The sequence below is a fragment of the Cherax quadricarinatus genome, chromosome 4, assembly GCF_038502225.1.
Source record: "Cherax quadricarinatus isolate ZL_2023a chromosome 4, ASM3850222v1, whole genome shotgun sequence".
NCBI classification, from domain to species: domain Eukaryota; kingdom Metazoa; phylum Arthropoda; class Malacostraca; order Decapoda; family Parastacidae; genus Cherax; species Cherax quadricarinatus.
The window spans coordinates 50,383,718-50,404,910 of record NC_091295.1 but is presented as its reverse complement, the minus strand read 5'-3'; the positions used below and the strand labels follow the sequence as shown (position 1 = coordinate 50,404,910).

The 21,193-nt window shown below is 44.5% G+C and overlaps 1 protein-coding gene across 2 annotated transcripts in view; it reads right to left on the bottom strand.

Annotated features, from left to right (window-relative positions):
• The window catches only part of LOC128684540 (tyrosine-protein phosphatase non-receptor type 23-like), a 431,331-nt gene that overhangs the window by 330,192 nt on the left and 79,946 nt on the right, over nucleotides 1-21,193 (bottom strand). The window contains exons 2-3 of one of the 2 annotated variants that reach the window (XM_070096671.1): nucleotides 12,145-12,294; nucleotides 6,996-7,105 (exon numbers count right to left, since the gene is read on the bottom strand). In XM_070096671.1, the coding sequence (XP_069952772.1) occupies nucleotides 6,996-7,105; nucleotides 12,145-12,294 (260 nt within the window). The remainder of the gene's footprint in view (nucleotides 1-6,995; nucleotides 7,106-12,144; nucleotides 12,295-21,193) is intronic. The other variant, XM_070096677.1, reaches the window with a different exon arrangement.

The window sequence follows — 21,193 nt, the reverse complement described above, 5'->3', positions numbered from 1 at the left end:
ATTCATGTTACTTCATTCATGCTGCTTCATTCATGCTGCTTCATTCATGCTGCCTCATTCATGCTGCTTCATTCATGCTGCCTCATTCATGCTGCTTCATTCATGCTGCTTCATTCATGCTGTCTCATTCATGTTACTTCATTCATGCTGCTTCATTCATGCTGCCTCATTCATGCTGCTTCATTCATGCTGCCTCATTCATGCTGCTTCATTCATGCTGCTTCATTCATGCTGCTTCATTCATGCTGCCTCATTCATGCTGCTTCATTCATGCTGCTTCATGCTGCTTCATTCATGCTGTCTCATGCTGCTTCATTCATGCTGCTTCATTCATGCTGCTTCATTCATGCTGCCTCATTCATGCTGCTTCATGCTGCTTCATTCATGCTGCTTCATTCATGCTGCTTCATTCATGCTGCCTCATTCATGCTGCCTCATTCATGCTGCCTCATTCATGCTATCTCATTCATGCTGCCTCATTCATGCTGTCTCATTCATGCTGCCTCATTCATGCTGACTCATTCATGCTGCCTCATTCATGCTGTCTCATTCATGCTGCCTCATTCATGCTGTCTCATTCATGCTGCCTCATTCATGCTGTCTCATTCATGCTGCCTCATTCATGCTGTCTCATTCATGCTGCCTCATTCATGCTGTCTCATTCATGCTGCCTCATCATGCTGCCTCATTCATGCTATCTCATTCATGCTGCCTCATTCATGCTGCCTCATTCATGCTGCTTCATTCATGCTGTCTCATTCATGCTACTTGATTCATGCTGTCTCATTCATGCTGCCTCATTCATGCTGCCTCATTCATGCTGCTTCATTCATGCTGTCTCATTCATGCTGCCTCATTCATGCTGCTTCATTTATGCTGCCTCATTCATGCTGCTTCATTTATGCTGTCTCATTCATGCTGCTTCTTTCATGCTGCTTCATTTATGCTGCCTCATTCATGTTACTTCATTCATGCTGCCTCATTCATGCTGCTTCATTCACGCTGCTTCATTCATGCTGCTTCATTCTTGCTGTCTCATTCACGCTGCTTCATTCATGCTGCTTCATTCATGCTGCTTCATTCATGCTGCTTCATTCATGCTGTCTCATTCATGTTACTTCATTCATGCTGCTTCATTCATGTTACTTCATTCATGCTGCCTCATTCATGCTGCTTCATTCATGCTGCCTCATTCATGCTGCTTCATTCATGCTGCTTCATTCATGCTGTCTCATTCATGTTACTTCATTCATGCTGCTTCATTCATGCTGCCTCATTCATGCTGCTTCATTCATGCTGCCTCATTCATGCTGCTTCATTCATGCTGCTTCATTCATGCTGCCTCATTCATGCTGCTTCATTCATGCTGCTTCATGCAGCTTCATTCATGCTGTCTTATGCTGCTTCATTCATGCTGCTTCATTCATGCTGCTTCATTCATGCTGCCTCATTCATGCTGCTTCATGCTGCTTCATTCATGCTGCTTCATTCATGCTGCTTCATTCATGCTGCCTCATTCATGCTGCCTCATTCATGCTGCCTCATTCATGCTATCTCATTCATGCTGCCTCATTCATGCTGTCTCATTCATGCTGCCTCATTCATGCTGCCTCATTCATGCTGCCTCATTTATGCTGTCTCATTCATGCTGCCTCATTCATGCTGTCTCATTCATGCTGCCTCATTCATGCTGTCTCATTCATGCTGTCTCATTCATGCTGCCTCATTCATGCTGTCTCATTCATGCTGCCTCATTCATGCTGCCTCATTCATGCTATCTCATTCATGCTGCCTCATTCATGCTGCCTCATTCATGCTGCTTCATTCATGCTGTCTCATTCATGCTGCTTGATTCATGCTGTCTCATTCATGCTGCCTCATTCATGCTGCCTCATTCATGCTGCTTCATTCATGCTGTCTCATTCATGCTGCCTCATTCATGCTGCTTCATTTATGCTGCCTCATTCATGCTGCTTCATTTATGCTGTCTCATTCATGCTGCTTCTTTCATGCTGCTTCATTTATGCTGCCTCATTCATGCTACTTCATTCATGCTGCTTCATTCATGCTGCTTCATTCATGCTGCTTCATTCATGCTGCTTCATTCATGCTGCCTCATGCTGCCTCGTGCATGCTGTCTCATTCATGCTGCTTCATTCATGCTGCCTCATTCATGCTGCTTCATTCATGCTGCTTCATTCATGCTGCCTCATGCTGCCTCGTGCATGCTGTCTCATTCATGCTGCTTCATTCATGCTGCCTCATTCATGCTGCTTCATTCATGCTGCTTCATTCATGCTGCCTCGTGCATGCTGCTTCATTCATGCTGCTTCATTTATGCTCCCTCATTCATGCTGCCTCATTCATGCTGCTTCATTCATGCTGCTTCATTCATGCTGCTTCATTCATGCTGCTTCATTTATGCTCCCTCATTCATGCTGCTTCATTCATGCTGCTTCATTTATGCTGCCTCATTCATGCTGCCTCATTCATGCTGCTTCATTTATGCTGCCTCATTCATGCTGCTTCATTCATGCTGCTTCATTTATGCTGCCTCATTCATGCTGCCTTATTCATGCTGCCTCATTTATGCTGCCTTATTCATGCTGTCTCATTCATGCTGCCTCATTCATGCTGCCTCATTCATGCTGCTTCATTCATGCTGCTTCATTTATGCTGCCTCATTCATGCTGCCTTATTCATGCTGCCTCATTTATGCTGCCTTATTCATGCTGTCTCATTCATGCTGTCTCATTCATGCTGCCTCATTCATGCTGTCTCATTCATGCTGCCTCATTCATGCTGCCTCATTCATGCTGCCTTATTCATGCTGTCTCATGCTGCTTCATTCATGCTGCTTCATTCATGCTGCTTCATTCATGCTGCTTCATTCATGATGCTTCATTCATGCTGCTTCATTCATGCTGCCTCATTCATGCTGTCTCATTCATGCTGCCTTATTCATGCTGTCTCATGCTGCTTCATTCATGCTGCTTCATTCATGCTGCCTCATTCATGCTGTCTCATTCATGCTGCTTCATTCATGCTGCCTCATTCATGCTGCCTCATTCATGCTGCCTTATTCATGCTGTCTCATGCTGCTTCATTCATGCTGCTTCATTCATGCTGCTTCATTCATGCTGCCTCATTCATGCTGTCTCATTCATGCTGCTTCATTCATGCTGCCTCATTCATACTGCCTTATTCATGCTGTCTCATGCTGCTTCATTCATGCTGCTTCATTCATGCTGTTGGTCTAAGACCTCCATGAACGTTGTGTTAGACGTTACGCTCCTTTGTAATTCAGTCAAATCACACTAACTTGACAGTGGTCCAGGAAGGACCGACACAGTCAGCGGAACTTACGGTCTGGTTAACCTTAAAATAGGCCGAAGAAATTCTGCAAGCACCTGTTTGATGTGGACCAGCCTAAATGTGTTCAAGATTTACGTTCTTTCTTTTTGATTTTTGTAGCCGGGCGGGTAGTTTATTTTGCAACCCATATCCAAGTGGAGGGTAGCGCAAGAACATATGTATACACCAAAGACCTAGGAACTAAGCCCACACCAAAGACCTAGGAACTAGGCCCCTAAAAAATTAACAGGAATGGATTTATATCTACGGTTGTTTTATCTGCCGCTGTAAAATTTAGGATATTTGTCTAATATATCTGGTATGTTATTTTTATTAATGAGATATCTTGACATATCAGATTATCATACTCTATATTCCTCTATAATTGGACAATTAAGCACAAAGTGTTGAAGAAAGTGACCATAATGCTGACCACACACTTTGCACTGAGTTGAATCATCAACTGTGTCTGCTAAACTGCCAGAAGTACTGTAACCAAGTCTAAATCTGGCCACTGCAACATTAATCAGTTTGTTTCCCATTTCAAGTTGCTCTATAATCCTTATTTTCGTTCATGTCATCATAGTGGGTTATAGATCTACTCAGACTTCTAACTGTATTCTTATAACATTCACTTTCATTATTTACTTTTCTAATATCATTCCTAATAAAAGACATATATGTATCTAGGTTATGATCTATATTTTCCATCAGGGTAAATTTTCCTTGGCTAATTTATCAGTGGTGTCATGAAGGGGTAATCCAGTGTGTGTGATGGAATCCACATTAATTATATACACAAATAACCCGCACATAGGAGAGAGTAACTTGCGACTTGGACCATTTACAAAGTCACACTAGCACAATGGAGTGAGGGAGCCAGTATATATATATATATATAGGCGAGGCGGGGCAAGGTCGGGAACACGAGAGGAAGAAAAAGTAGTATTGGTAGTGGTAATGCTGGTAGTGAAAATAGTTGTAGAAGGTAATAGTGGTAGTAGAAAGTGGGGAGAGTTGTTAAGTAGCACAGGAAAGGGAAACAGAGGGTGAAGGGAGGCAACAGAAATGGCAATAACAATAAATAATTCCCTTTTCTCTGCTTTATGAGTATCTATACCTGGCTTCTCTAATGGGTATGTTATTAGAGTCGTTATGTGAGTCAGTGCCTTCAATGATGACACAGTCAGAGTTATCTTAGAGCGAAACTTAGTGTCTTAAGAACCCAACTGAAGTCGTAATGAACGACTAAATGAATACGCGGAAAGATTGACGGAAGGGTCGGACAGGATCTGTTTCCGAATCTTGCTTATTAGAAGCCCCGTAGCTCAGTGGTAATGCGCTCGACCTGCTACCACCAGGGCCACGGTTCGATCCTCCCGTCCATCTTTCTGTTTAGAGTTGTAAGTTAACTTTAGTGCCATTGGGATACCATTAGCTTTCAGTGTAGACGCCCACTTGTTAATTCTATCGCCTAGCTGAACATAGTTACTTTAGCAGGCTACGGTGGAAGACGTGAGGAAGTAGTTTAAGGTGATCAGTCCCTCAGCCTTGACGAATCTCCTATCAAGGTTGAGGGACTGATCACGTCAGACCACTTCTTCACGTCTTACATCATGTCTGGTAATTATTCTCTGTACTGGATTGGATAAAGCCACTAGTGGGCGAAACGTCTTCACAATACAAACAATCAAGCTGCACATGTGTCTCATTCATGGAAACTGACTGAGAGTGAAAATCAACATTTTGTATAAAAAAAAAACACCGATTTTTATCTACTTTTGCTAATAGACGAGTCTATTATGTATGCCTCAGATGAAAGAAAACTTGGTTTATGAATGTCGACCATGCAGAAATATAAAGTAAATCTATCATAACATTATGAAATGCTGAAATTCCACACCATTTTTTGTTATCTTTGCCCTTCTGCCCCTTTCCTCAAATCCCCCGGCCAGCCTGATGCCAAGGTCTTGCCCAACCCAGATAAATACAATCCCGTTGCCTCACCCATCCGGCTAGCTGGCTGCCTGAGCCAGGGATCATGATGGGTGGTCAGTGTGGGTGTTCCTGCACCCCCACACCTCATCTTGCCCATCCATCAAATGTGATGGCCACGCTTCTGACTTCTTGAATACACTCGTACACACACCCTAACCTGTCTCGTCTTAGCCCCTCCGTTACTAGCTTCTTCTGACTCTCTCCAGCTTCTGTTTCCTCATAAACATTCTTTAATACAAAGTTCTGTTTCTTCCTAGTCTGTTTTTTTCTGTATTTCTATGTACAAGTGAATCACTCACTGGAAATGAAAGCTGGACGACCTTTCGGTCAATGTTGTCATCCAGTTTTCAGCTCTGTGGATTAACTATGAATCCTTGCAGCGACTATGTCACTATTTCTCTTGACTGGTTTGAGTCCCTGCAGCTACGGTATCCATAAATGCACGGTTTAGTTTACCTAACGACAGGGTTCGGTATACCTAATTACGTCTTGTTCTTCCCTTTGTCACTTATATAGATCAGAGGTGTAACAGAAAGGGAGGTATAAGATTTGGTATTCAACATCGTGTGTCATAATTTTTCTAACAGATGTGATAAAGAGGAAAGCGCGCCAGACTGAAGACCAGTTGTTCGCTTCAGGGCGAAACTGACGAAAGTTTTCGTTCGCTAGACTGTAAGAAACGTCTCCCCGATGTTTTAAATTTTGTAATTTCAAGGGTAATCGCGAGAAACTGGCCTCGGCTGTCACTGTGATGCAATTCTCGAAGTTGACGTCCAGGTGCAGACCTCACTGTCACGTTTCATCGTGGTCCCTGTGGTCGACAGGGACTACGGGGACTACAGGGGACCACAGGAGACCACAGAGGATCACAGTGGACCACAGGAGACTGGACGAGATCACACCACTATAATTATGAACGTTTCGGACCACAAAACGCTTGGTCAACTTCCATTACATGTAATCCATATTCCAGTGGGCATCCAGGTGCCTCCATCACCACTTACCGGATGATCCAGGCGTCTCCAAATACCACTTACCTGGTGATCCAGGCGCCTCCAACACCACTTACCTGGTGATCCTGGCTCCTTCAGCACCACTTGATGATCCAGGCTCCTCCAACACCACTTACCTGGTGACCCTAGCCCCTCCAACACTACTTACCTGACCAAGTGGCCCTTGTCGTCTCCAGGATTCTTGCCTCCACAGACTGGTCCATCAGGCTGTTGGGGAAGGGGATGGGCAAGGTGACCCCTAAAAGCCTATAGGTAAACAAAGGATGACCTCAACGGGAGGGAGGTCACAACAGCTGTTTTTGGTGACCAACTGGACCGAAGGTATAAAAGTGACCAACTGAACCAGAATGAACCATAACAATACGCACTAACACTAGAAAATTGATAAAGAAAGAATAATTCACACTTGAGTGATCAATCAATAGAAGATATATTTGCCTGAATGACAAATAAATAGATGATAGACTTACCTGAGTGATAGACCAATAGATGCTGGACATACCTGGGTGATAGAACAATAGATGCTGGACTTACCTGAATGATAGAACAATAGATGCTGGACTTACCTGGGTAACAGAACAACAGATGCTGGACTTACCTGGGAAATAGAACAATAGATGCTGGACTTACCTGAGGTGGTGGAGGTTGCTTGGAGAGGTCAGGATCTGAGAGTTCACCCTCCCAAGACATGGGTCGCACTCTCTCCACGCTCTCACCACGCCCTCGCAGGCACACCCGCGCTGCAACGCCAAACATGTGTTATGTGCGGTACCACCACAAGTACCACTGGTGTGGAGATAAATGGTATAAAATACCGACACGATGGAATGATGAACACAGATGCAGTGTAATGTGATCGTTTATTGACAACGTTTCGCCCACACAGTGGACTTTAACAAGTCACAAACAGATCTACCTGGGTGAAGAGTACCTGAATGTATATAGTGTGGAAAGTCAGGTGGAGAATGTTGGGTAGGTTGTATTTGAGAGGGACCTGCACGGGACCCGCAAAAGACCTGCACGGGACCTGCACGGGACCTGCACGGGACCCGCAAAAGACCTGCACGGGACCTGCACGGGACCTGCACGGGACCTGCACGGGACCTGCACGGGACCTGCACGGGACCTGCACGGGACCTGCATGGGACCTGCACAAGACATGCACGGGAACTGCACGGGACCTGCACGGGACCTGCACAAGACCTGCACGGGACCTGCACGGGACCTGCACGGGACCTGCACGGGACCCGCACAAGACCTGCACGGGACCTGCACGGGACCTGCACGGGACCTGCATGGGACCTGCACAAGACATGCACGGGACCTGCACGGGACCTGCACGGGACCTGCACAAGACCTGCACGGGACCTGCACGGGACCTGCACGGGACCTGCACAAGACATGCACGGGACCTACACGGGGCCTGCACGGGACCTGCGCAAGACCTGCACGGGACCTACAAGAGACCTGCACGGGACCTGCACGGGACCTACACGGGACCTACACGGGACCTACACGGGACCTACACGGGACCTGCACGGGACCTGCACGGGACCTGCACAAGACCTGCACGGGATCTGCACAAGACCTGCACGGGACCTGCACGGGACCTGCACAAGACCTGCACGGGACCTGCACAAGACCTGAACGGGACCTGCACGGGACCTGAACGGGACCTGCACGGGATCTGCGCGGGACCTGCACGGGACCTGCACGGGACCTGCACGGGACCTGCACGGGACCTGCACGGGACCAGCACGGGACCTGCACGGGATCTGCACAAGACCTGCACGGGACCTGCACGGGACCTGCACAAGACCTGCACGGGACCTGAACGGGACCTGCACGGGACCTGAACGGGACCTGCACGGGATCTGCGCGGGACCTGCACGGGACCTGCACGGGACCTGCACGGGACCTGCACGGGATCTGCACGGGACCTGCACGGGACCTGCACGGGACCTGCACGGGACCTGAACGGGACCTGCACGGGACCTGAACGGGACCTGCACGGGACCTGCACGGGACCTGCACGGGACCTGCACGGGACCTGAACGGGACCTGCACGGGACCTGAACGGGACCTGCACGGGACCTGCACGGGACCTGCACGGGACCTGCACGGGACCTGCACGGGACCTGAACGGGACCTGCACGGGACCTGAACGGGACCTGCACGGGACCTGCACGGGACCTGCACGGGACCTGCACGGGACCTGCACGGGACCTGCACGGGACCTGCACGGGACCTGCACGGGACCTGCACGGGACCTGCGCGGGACCTGCACGGGACCTGCACGGGACCTGCACGGGAGCTGCACGGGACCTGCACGGGAGCTGCACGGGACCTGCACGGGACCTGCACGGGACCTGCACGGGACCTGCACGGGACCTGCACGGGACCTGCACGGGACCTGCGCGGGACCTGCACGGGACCTGCACGGAACGTACAGGTTTGTCTCAACTCTGGCTACCTACCACAAGACTCAGCCGAAAATTAACATGAAAGATTCAGTCACAAGGTTCTGATGAACTAATCTGAACCCTTCCTGTGTAGACTGGAACCTCTTTTTTGGGCCAGTTAGAACCAGTTTTTACGTAAATTGGAAACCCTTTTGAATAGAGTAGAATCCTTTGTCAGGGTTAATTAAGATCCCTTTTCGGTCTGTTAGAATCCTTTATTAATATTTTTAAACCTTTTAGTCTATTAGAGCCCTCTTTTTGTAGATAGACCCTCTTTTTTTGTAGATTAGAACCCTCTTTTTTATAGATTAGAACCCTCTTTTTTGTAGACTAGAACCCTCTTTTTTGTAGATTAGAACCCTCTTTTTTGTAGACTAGAACCCTCTTTTTTGTAGATTAGAACCCTCTTTTTTGTAGATTAGAACCCTCTTTTTTGTAGATTAGAACCCTCTTTTTTGTAGACTAGAACCCTCTTTTTTGTAGATTAGAACCCTCTTTTTTGTAGATTAGAACCCTCTTTTTTGTAGATTAGAATCCTCTTTTTTGTAGATTAGAACCCTCTTTTTTGTAGATTAGAACCCTCTTTTTTTGTAGATTAGAACCCTCTTTTTTGTAGATTAGAACCCTCTTTTTTATAGATTAGAACCCTCTTTTTTGTAGATTAGAACCCTCTTTTTTTGTAGATTAGAACCCTCTTTTTTGTAGACTAGAACCCTCTTTTTTGTAGATTAGAAGTCTCTTTTTGTAGATTAGAACCCTCTTTTTTGTAGATTAGAACCCTCTTTTTTGTAGACTAGAACCCTCTTTTTTGTAGATTAGAACTCTCTTTTTTGTAGATTAGAACCCTCTTTTTTGTAGATTAGAACCCTCTTTTTTGTAGATTAGAACCCACTTTTTTGTAGATTAGAACCCTCTTTTTTGTAGATTAGAACCCTCTTTTTTTGTAGATTAGAACCTTCTTTTTTGTAGACTAGAACCCTCTTTTTTGTAGATTAGAACCCTCTTTTTTGTAGATTAGAACCCTCTTTTTTGTAGATTAGAACCCTCTTTTTTGTAGATTAGAACCCACTCTTTTGTAGATTAGAACCCTCATTTTTTGTATATTAGAACCCTCTTTTTTGTAGATTAGAACCCTCTTTTTTGTAGATTAGAACCCACTTTTTTGTAGATTAGAACCCTCTTTTTTGTAGATTAGAACCCTCTTTTTTGTATATTAGAACCCTCTTTTTTGTAGATTAGAACCCTCTTTTTTGTAGATTAGAACCCTCTTTTTTGTAGATTAGAACCCTCTTTTTTGTAGATTAGAACCCACTTTTTTGTAGATTAGAACCCTCTTTTTTGTAGATTAGAACCCTCTTTTTTTGTTGATTAGAACCTTCTTTTTTGTAGATTAGAACCCCCTTTTTGTAGATTAGAACCCTCTTTTTTGTAGATTAGAACCCTCTTTTTTGTAGATTAGAACCCTCCTTTTTGTAGATTAGAACCCAGTTTTTTGTAGATTAGAACCCTCTTTTTTGTAGAATAGAACCCTCTTTTTTTGTATATTAGAACCCTCTTTTTTTGTAGATTAGAACCCTCTTTTTGTAGACTAGAACCCTCTTTTTTGTAGATTAGAACCCTCTTTTTTGTAGATTAGAACCCTCTTTTTTGTAGATTAGAACCCTCTTTTTGTAGATTAGAACTCTCTTTTTGTAGATTAGAACCCTCTTTTTGTAGATTAGAACCCTCTTTTTGTAGATTAGAACCCTCTTTTTTGTAGATTAGAACCCTCTTTTTTGTAGATTAGAACCCTCTTTTTTGTAGATTAGAACCCTCTTTTTTGTAGATTAGAACCCTCTTTTTTGTAGATTAGAACCCTCTTTTTTGTAGATTAGAACCCTCTTTTTTGTAGATTAGAATCCTCTTTTTTGTAGATTAGAACCCACTTTTTTGTAGATTAGAACCCTCTTTTTTGTAGATTAGAACCCTCTTTTTTGTAGATTACAACCCACTTTTTTGTAGATTAGAACCCTCTTTTTTGTAGATTAGAACCCTCTTTTTTGTAGATTAGAACCCTCTTTTTTGTAGATTAGAACCCTCTTTTTTGTAGATTAGAATCCTCTTTTTTGTAGATTAGAACCCACTTTTTTGTAGATTAGAACCCTCTTTTTTGTAGACTAGAACCCTCTTTTTTGTAGATTAGAACCCTTTTTTGTAGATTAGAACCCTCTTTTTGTAGATTAGACCCTATTTTTTGTAGATTAGAACGCTCTTTTTATAGATAAGAACCCTCTTTTTTGTAGATTAGAACCCTGTTTTATTGTAGATAAGAAGATCCAATATTTTTTGTAAAACCCTCTTTTTTTGTAGATTAAAACCCTCTTTTTTTGTAGATTAAAATCCTCTTTTTTTGTAGATTAAAACCCTCCTTTTTTGTAGATTAAAACCCTCTTTTTTGTAGATTAAAACCCTCTTTTTTGTAGATTAAAACCCTCCTTTTTGTAGATTAAAACCCTCTTTTTTGTAGATTAAAACCCTCCTTTTTTGTAGATTAAAACCCTCCTTTTTTGTAGATTAAAACCCTCTTTTTTGTAGATTAAAACCCTCCTTTTTTGTAGATTAAAACCCTCCTTTTTTGTAGATTAAATCCCTCTTTTTTGTAGATTAAAACCCTCTTTTTTGTAGATTAAAATCCTTTTTTTTTGAAGATTAAAACCCTCTTTTTTGTAGATTAAAACCCTCCTTTTTTGTAGATTAAAACCCTCCTTTTTTGTAGATTAAAACCCTCTTTTTTGTAGATTAAAATCCTCTTTTTTTGTAGATTAAAACCCTCTTTTTTTGTAGATTAAAATCCTCTTTTTTTGTAGATTAAAATCCTCTTTTTTTGTAGATTAAAACCCTCTTTTTTGTAGATTAAAACCCTCTTTTTTTGTAGATTAAAATCCTCTTTTTTTGTAGATTAAAACCCTCTTTTTTGTAGATTAAAACCCTCTTTTTTTGTAGATTAAAATCCTCTTTTTTTGTAGATTAAAACCCTCTTTTTTTGTAGATTAAAATCCTCTTTTTTTGTAGATTAAAACCCTCTTTTTTGTAGATTAAAACCCTCTTTTTTTGTAGATTAAAATCCTCTTTTTTTGTAGATTAAAACCCTCTTTTTTTGTAGATTGGATCTTCTTTTTTTGTAGATTAGAAACCTAATTTTTGTAGATTAAAACTCTGAGTAGATTGGAACCCTTTTTCCGAATATACTGGAAGCCTATTGAGCGTATCAGAACCCTCTCATAAAAAGGGGTGGAACCCTCGCGGGGGGCGACAATGAAACCTCGGGAGAACCCTACCTGTGAGGTCGAGACTCTTGACCTCCATGTCTGTGTCTGAGGAATCCTCTTCGCGGGGGGTGCCAGAAGCCCTCCCATTGGGGGGCGCGTCCTTGGGGAGGGGGTCAGGCGCCCCACTCTCGCTCTCCCCGCTGCTGGCACTGCGCTCACCTGGAGAAGGGGGAGAGGGAACAAAGGTCAGGTGAGGTCACCGGTGTGTAGGTGGCACTGTGCGTGACACTGAACTGAACATTCAATGAACTGGCATTAAAGTGTATGTGTTTGTGGCATGTGTCCGTGGCACTGTGCCTGTCACTGTACGTGGTACTGTCAACCTGTAAGTGACACGAGTTTGCACATTTATAACACTGCACGCATCACCGTACGTGGCATTATACGTGCCACTGTACGGGTCAGTATACACGTCACTGTGCATGGCACTATGCGTGTCACTGTACGTGGTACTGTACGTGGTACTATACGTGTCACAGTGCATGGCATTATACATGCCACTGTACGGGGAACTATACATGTCACTGTACGTGGCACTATACATGTCACTGTAAGTGGCACTATACGTGTCACTGTACGTGGCACTATACATGTCACTGCACGTGGTACTATACGTAGCACTGTAAGATACATAACATACTGATATCAGTTTGATTATGTATCAGTAGACAGAAGGTTGATGACGGTACACTTCCGGACGGTACATGTTTTTCAAGGGTCGACAGATATATCAGATCATTATTTAGTGGTTGCTAAGAGGTGGAATGGGTACAAGGAGACAGTCATCAGTGGACATGAATATGTAAATTAAAGGAGGAGGTAGTTAGGGTTAGATATAAGCAGTTGTTGGGATAAAGATGGCCTAGAGAAAGGGTGTAGGTAAAGAGATTTGGCCTCACCTAGATTATAGGCCTCACCTAGATTATTGGCCTCACCTAGATTATGCAGCTCAATTCTGGTCTCCATATTACAGAATGGACATAAATTCGTTAGAAAACATTCAGCACTAGAAATCTTCCTTATGAAGAAAGATTGAAGACTCTTAAGTTACATTCACTTGTTAGACGAAGAATGAGGGGAGACCTGATCGAAGTGTATAAGTGGAAGATAGGTATTAATAAAGGGGATATTAACAAGGTCTTGAGGATATCTCTCCAAGAGAGAACCCGCAGTAATGGATTTAAATTAGATAAGTTTAGATTTAGAAAGGACATAGGAAAGTATTGGTTTGGAAATAGGGTAGTTGATGAGTGGAACAGTCTACCTAGTTGGGTTATTGAGGCTAGGACTTTGGGTAGTTTCAAATTTAGGATGGATAAGTACATGAGTGGGAGGGGTTGGATTTGAGAGGGAATTGCACATCGGAGCTTGTTTCTTGGGTGGCATTGAAAATTGGGTTGGTCAAATGTTTGTTAGTGGGATGAATTGTAAAGGACCTGCCTAGTATGGGCCAACAGGCCTGCTGCAGTGTTCCTCCTTTCTTATGTTCTTATGTTCTTAAAAGAAAAGGGGTAGATTTAAGAATGGAGTGTTAGAGTGTGTAGCAGAAGTTTGTGGGTAGAGGAGGGTGGGTGCTAGTGGGAAGAGGAGCGACTGGTGGAATGACGAGGTACAGAAGGTGATAAGGGATGAAAAGTTAGCATGTGAAAGGCTTTTGCAATGTTGAAATCATATACGGAGGACGGAGTATCTGAAGAGTAAAAGAAAGGGTAGAAGAGTTGTCAAGGAGAGTAAAAAGAGACCCAATGAGAGAGTGGGTGAGGATTCGTCAATAAAATTTACTGAGAATAAGAAAATAATTTGAAGTGAGATTTGTAAGTTAAGAAGGCCAGGGAAACAAACGAATTTAGAAGTTAATAACAAAAGAGGGGAGTTATTAGATTGGAAGGAGGAGGTGGTGGGAAGATGGAGGAAACATTCTGTGTTGATAAATGATGAAGAAGGCAGGGAGGCAGTGAACCCATGCATTGGACAGGGAGGTATCAAGTCTTGTAAGAGTGGGGCAGAGGGAAGAGGTGAAGGGAGGGAGGGGGTGTAAAGGTTTTGAATGCTAGGGGCTTAGACATCCAACAGTCTTGAGTGAGAGTGTTAATGTAAGCAAGTGTTAATTTATAATTTGTTCATACTCCAACAGGCTGTTGGAGAATAAGCAAACATTTATGAAGGGAATCAGGGAAACCGGTTAGCCAGACTTGAGTCCTGGTGGTGGGAAATACAGTGCCTGCACTATGAAGGAGGGGTGGTGATGTCATCTGAACTGTGAGTATTACACACACACACACACACACACACACACTTCTGACCAGCGGGGTCCCACAGGGGTCAGTCCTAGGACAAGTGCTGTTTCTGGTATTTGTGAACGACATGACGGAAGGAATAGACTCCGAAGTGTCCCTGTTTGCAGATGACGTGAAGTTGATGAGAAGAATTCATTCGATCGAAGACCAGGCAGAACTACAAAGGGATCTGGACAGACTGCAGACCTGGTCCAGCAACTGGCTCCTGGAGTTCAACCCCACCAAGTGCAAAGTCATGAAGATTGGGGAAGGGCAAAGAAGACCACGGAAGGAGTACAGTCTAGAGGCCAGAGACTACAAACCTCACTCAAGGAAAAATATCTTGAGGTGAGTATAACACCAGGCACATCTCCTGAAGCGCACATCAACCAAATAACTGCTGCAGCATATGGACACCTAGCAAACCTCAGAACAACATTCCGACATCTTAATAAGGAATCGTTCAGGACCCTGTACACCGTGTACGTTAGGCCCATATTGGAGTATGCGGCACCAGTTTGGAACCCACACCTAGCCAAGCACGTAAAGAAACTAGAGAAAGTGCAAAGGTTTGCAACAAGACTAGTCCCAGAGCTAAGAGGTATGTCCTACAAAGAGAGGTTAAGGGAAATCAACCTGACGACACTGGAAGACAGGAGAGATAGGGAGGACATGATAACGACATACAAAATACTGAGAGGAATTGACAAGGTGGACAAAAACAGGATGTTCCAGAGACCGGACACAGCAACACGGGGACACAGTTGGAAGCTGAAGACACAGATGAATCAAAGGGATGTTAGGAAGTATTTCTTCAGCCACAGAATAGTCAGGAAGTGGAATAGTTTGGGAAGCGATGCAGTGGAGGCAGGATCCATACATAGCTTTAAGCAGAGGCACGATAAAGCTCATGGTTCAGGGAGAGTGACCTAGTAGCGACCAGTGAAGAGGCGGGGCCAGGAGCTTGGACTCGACCCCTGCAACCTCAACTAGGTGAGTACAACTAGGTGAGTACACACACATACATACACACACACACACACACACACACACACACACACACACACACACACACACACACACACACACAACACACACACACACACACACAACACACACACACACACACACACACAACACACACACACACAACACACCCACACACACACACACACACACACACACACACACACACACACACACACACACACAAAACACACACACACACACACACACACACACACACACACACACACGCACAACACATACACAACACAAACAAAAGGACTCCACTAGCAAACGGAAACCAAGCCTGTGCACATACTATGCACTTGGTATTTGCAGACATGGGAAATCTGGAAAAACAGATGGAACGTGCAACTATGACCGCCCTAGAAAATGCCGTGCCCATATGACAACAGGAAAATGCAAACTCCCTTCCTGTAAGCTTTTACACCCTGAAATGTGTACCTCTTCAGTACAGGAAAGACTGTGCTATAACTTAAATTGCCAGGCACACCATCTAAAGGGGACAAAAAGATACAAAACATCCAGGCCATGGGAAAACCTGGGTAGCCACAGCCACTCAAGAGGGAGAGGTTTCTTAGTGCCAGGAAGGAAAAAAAACTGGCAGGAAATGGCAGAAATCGTACACCAAATCCAGTCATTCCTGGAGTGGAACCACAGTCGATGGCCTCCACTCCAAACCAACAGATACAGATACTAATGCCGGAAAAAAAATCCCCCCCCAGTACCAACAATACCAACAGCCCGATGACATTCTTATTTGCAAATATACAGGGTCTAAAGCCAGCAACAAACAACAAAATACCTTTCATCCGTGGACTGCTTGCAGAGGCAAAGGCAATGTTCGCGGCTTTCACTGAGACCCACATAAAGGATCACTTGGACAACGAAATATGGATCCCAGGTTACAACCTATACAGATGCGACAGAGTGAACAGGCAAAAGGAAGGGGGGGTTGGCCTGTACTTTGCAGAGTCACTTGTATGCACAGAACTGCTTAATGCCTCAAATGATGTAGTGGAAGTTTTAGCAGTAAAGATCGAGAACCAAAACTTAATTATTGTGGTAGTCTACAAGCCTCCGGATGCAACGTCCCAGCAATTCCAGGAACAGCTGTTAAAAATTGACCACTGTCTGGAAAATCTGCCAGCTCCTGCACCCAACATCTTGCTCCTGGGGGATTTCAACTTAAGGCACCTAAAATGGAGGAATATAGCAAATAATATTGTTGCAGTAATAACACCAGGAGGCAGCTCTGATGAAAACTCACGCTCACACGAGCTTTTAAATCTCTGCACAAAATTCAATTTAAACCAGCAAATAATAGAGCCTACTAGACTGGAGAATACACTAGACCTCATCTTCACTAACAATGATGATCTGATACGAAATGTCACCATATCAAAAACAATATACTCAGATCACAACATAATTGAGGTTCAGACATGTATGCGCGGAGCCCCAGACCGACATAATGAGATTAGTCACGAGGGAGCATTCACCAAACTCAACTTCAATAACAAAAACATAAAGTGGGACCAAGTAAACCAAGTCCTAACCGATATAAGCTGGGAAGATATACTAAGCAACACAGACCCCAACTTATGCCTAGAACAGATTAACTCGGTGGCACTCGATGTATGCACAAGACTTATTCCTCTAAGAAAAAGGAGGAGTAGATGTAAAATAGAAAGAGACAGGCGCTCCCTTTACAGGCGACGGAAAAGAATAACAGAGCGGCTAAAAGAGGTCAATATATCTGAAATGCGTAGGGAGACACTGGTCAGAGAAATAGCAAGCATCGAACTTAGGCTAAAGGAATCTTATAGGAGTCAGGAATCGCGGGAAGAACTAAAAGCCATAAATGAAATCAAAAGAAACCCAAAGTATTTCTTCTCCTATGCCAAATCAAAGTCGAGAACAACGTCCAGTATTGGGCCCCTACTTAAACAAGATGGGTCCTACACAGATGACAGCAAGGAAATGAGTGAGCTACTCAAGTCCCAATATGACTCAGTTTTTAGCAAGCCGCTAACCAGACTGAGAGTCGAAGATCAAAATGATTTTTTTATGAGAGAGCCACAGAATTTGGTTAACACAAGCCTATCTGATGTTATCCTGACGCCAAATGACTTCGAACAGGCGATAAATGACATGCCCATGCACTCTGCCCCAGGGCCAGACTCATGGAACTCCGTGTTCATAAAGAACTGCAGGAAGCCCCTATCACGAGCTTCTACCATCCTATGGAGATGGAGCATGGATACGGGGGTCGTCCCACAGTTACTAAAAATAACAGACATAGCCCCACTCCACAAAGGGGGCAGTAAAGCAATAGCAAAGAACTACAGACCGATAGCACTAACATCCCATATCATAAAAATCTTTGAAAGGGTCCTAAGAAGCAAGATCACCACCCATCTAGAAACCCATCAATTACACAACCCAGGGCAACATGGGTTTAGAACAGGTCGCTCCTGTCTGTCTCAACTATTGGATCACTACGACAAGGTCCTAGATGCACTAGAAGACAAAAAGAATGCAGATGTAATATATACAGACTTTGCAAAAGCCTTCGACAAGTGTGACCATGGCGTAATAGCGCACAAAATGCGTGCTAAAGGAATAACAGAAAAAGTCGGTCGATGGATCTATAATTTCCTCACTAACAGAACACAGAGAGTAGTAGTCAACAGAGTAAAGTCCGAGGCAGCTACGGCGAAAAGCTCTGTTCCACAAGGCACAGTACTCGCTCCCATCTTGTTCCTCATCCTCATATCTGACATAGACAAGGATGTCAGCCACAGCACCGTGTCTTATTTTGCAGATGACACCCGAATCTGCATGACAGTGTCTTCCATTGCAGACACTGCAAGGCTCCAGGCGGACATCAACCAAATCTTTCAGTGGGCTGCAGAAAACAATATGAAGTTAAACGATGAGAAATTTCAATTACTCAGATATGGTAAACACGAGGAAATTAAATCTTCATCAGAGTACAAAACAAATTCTGGCCACAAAATAGAGCGAAACACCAACGTCAAAGACCTGGGAGTGATCATGTCGGAGGATCTCACCTTCAAGGACCATAACATTGTATCAATCGCATCTGCTAGAAAAATGACAGGATGGATAATGAGAACCTTCAAAACTAGGGATGCCAAGCCCATGATGACACTCTTCAGGTCACTTGTTCTATCTAGGCTGGAATATTGCTGCACACTAACAGCACCTTTCAAGGCAGGCGAAATTGCTGACCTTGAAAATGTACAGAGAACCTTCACGGCGCGCATAACGGAGATAAAACACCTCAATTACTGGGAGCGCTTGAGGTTCCTGAACCTGTATTCCCTGTAACGCAGGCGGGGGAGATACATGATTATATACACCTGGAAAATCCTAGAGGGACTAGTACAGAACTTGCACACGAAAATCACTCACTACGAAAGCAAAAGACTTGGCAGACGATGCAACATCCCCCCAATGAAAAGCAGGGGTGTCTCTAGCACGTTAAGAGACAATACAATAAGTGTCAGGGGCCCGAGACTGTTCAACTGCCTCCCAGCATACATAAGGGGGATTACCAACAGACCCCTGGCAGTCTTCAAGCTGGCACTGGACAAGCACCTAAAGTCGGTACCTGACCAGCCGGGCTGTGGCTCGTACGTTGGTTTGCGTGCAGCCAGCAGCAACAGCCTGGTTGATCAGGCTCTGATTCACCAGGAGGCCTGGTTACAGACCGGGCTGCGGGGGCGTTGACTCCCGGAACTCTCTCCAGGTAAACTCCAGGTAAACACACACACACACACACACACACACACACACACACACACACACACACACACACACACACATACACACACACACACACACACACACACACACACACACACACATACACACACACACACACACACACACACACACACACACACACACACACACACACACATACACACACACACACACACACACACACATACACAGCATACACATACACAAATACACAGGAAGACAGCAGCGAGTAATGGTACGTGGTGAGGTGTCAGAGTGAGCATATGTGACCAGCGGGGTCCCACAGGGGTTAGTCCTAGGACCAGTGCTGTTTCTGGTATTTGTGAACGACATGACGGAAGGAATAAACTCCGAGGTGTCCCTGTTTGCAGATGACGTGAAGTTGATGAGACGAGTTCAGTCGATCGAAGACCAGGCAGAAATACAAAGGGATCTGGATAGGCTGCAGACCTGGTCCAGCAACTGGCTCCTGGAGTTCAATCTCACCAAGTGCAAAGTCATGAGGATTGGGGAAGGGCAAAGAAGACCGCAGACGGAGTACAGTCTAGGGGGCCAGAGACTACAAACATCACTCAAGGAAAAAGATCTTGGGGTGAGTATAACACCAGGCACAGTTCCTGAAGCGCACATCAACCAAATAACTGCTGCAGCATATGGGCGCCTAGCAAACCTCAGAACAGCATTCCGACATCTTAATAAGGAATCGTTCAGGACCCTGTACACTGTGTACGTGAGGCCCATATTGGAGTATGCGGCACCAGTTTGGAACCCACACCTAGCCAAGCATGTAAAGAAACTAGAGAAAGTACAAAGGTTTGCAACAAGACTAGTCCCAGAGTTAAGAGGTATGTCCTATGATGAGAGGTTAAGGGAAATCAACCTGACGACACTGGAGGACAGGAGAGATAGGGGGGACATGATAACGACTTACAAAATACTGAGAGGAATTGACAAGGTGGACAAAGACAGGATGTTCCAGAGACTGGACACAGCAACACGGGGACACAGTTGGAAGCTGAAGACACAGATGAATCAAAGGGATGTTAGGAAGTATTTCTTCAGCCACAGAGTAGTCAGGAAGTGGAATAGTTTGGGAAGCGATGTAGTGGAGGCAGGATCCATACATAGCTTTAAGCAGAGGTACGATCAAGCTCATGGTTCAGGGAGAGTGACCTAGTAGCGACCAGTGAAGAGGCGGGGCCAGGAGCTTGGAATCGACCCCTGCAACATCAACTAGGTGAGTACAACTAGGTGAGTACACACACACACATATACACACACATACACACACACACACACACACACACACACACACACACACACACACACACACACACACACACATACACACAGAGAACTGGCAGGGAAACCAGTTAATGAGATGATGGAATATGTAGTCACAATGTGCAAGGAGGCTGAGGAGCGGTTTGTACCCAAGGGTAACAGGAATAATTAAAAAGCCAGGATGAGCCCATGGTTCACCCATAGATGCAAGGAGGCAAAAACCAAGTGTGCTAGGGAATGGAAGAAATATAGAAGGCAAAGGACCCAGGAGAATAAGGAGAACAGTCGTAGAGCCAGAAACGAATATGCACAGATAAGAAGGGAAGCCCAACGTCAATATGAAAACGACATAGCAGCAAAAGCCAAATCTGACCCGAAGCTGTTATACAGCCACATCAGGAAGAAAACAACCGTCAAGGACCAGGTAAACAGGCTAAGGAAGGAAGGAGGAGAGACAACAAGAAATGACAGTGAAGTACGTGAGGAACTCAACAAGAGATTCAAAGAAGTGTTCACAGAGGAGACATAAGGGGCTCCAGAAAGACGGAGAGGTGGGGCACACCACCAAGTGCTGGACACAGTGCACACAACCGAGGAAGAAGTGAAGAGGCTTCTGAGTGAGCTAGATACCTCAAAGGCAATGGGGCCAGATAACATCTCTCCATGGGTCCTGAGAG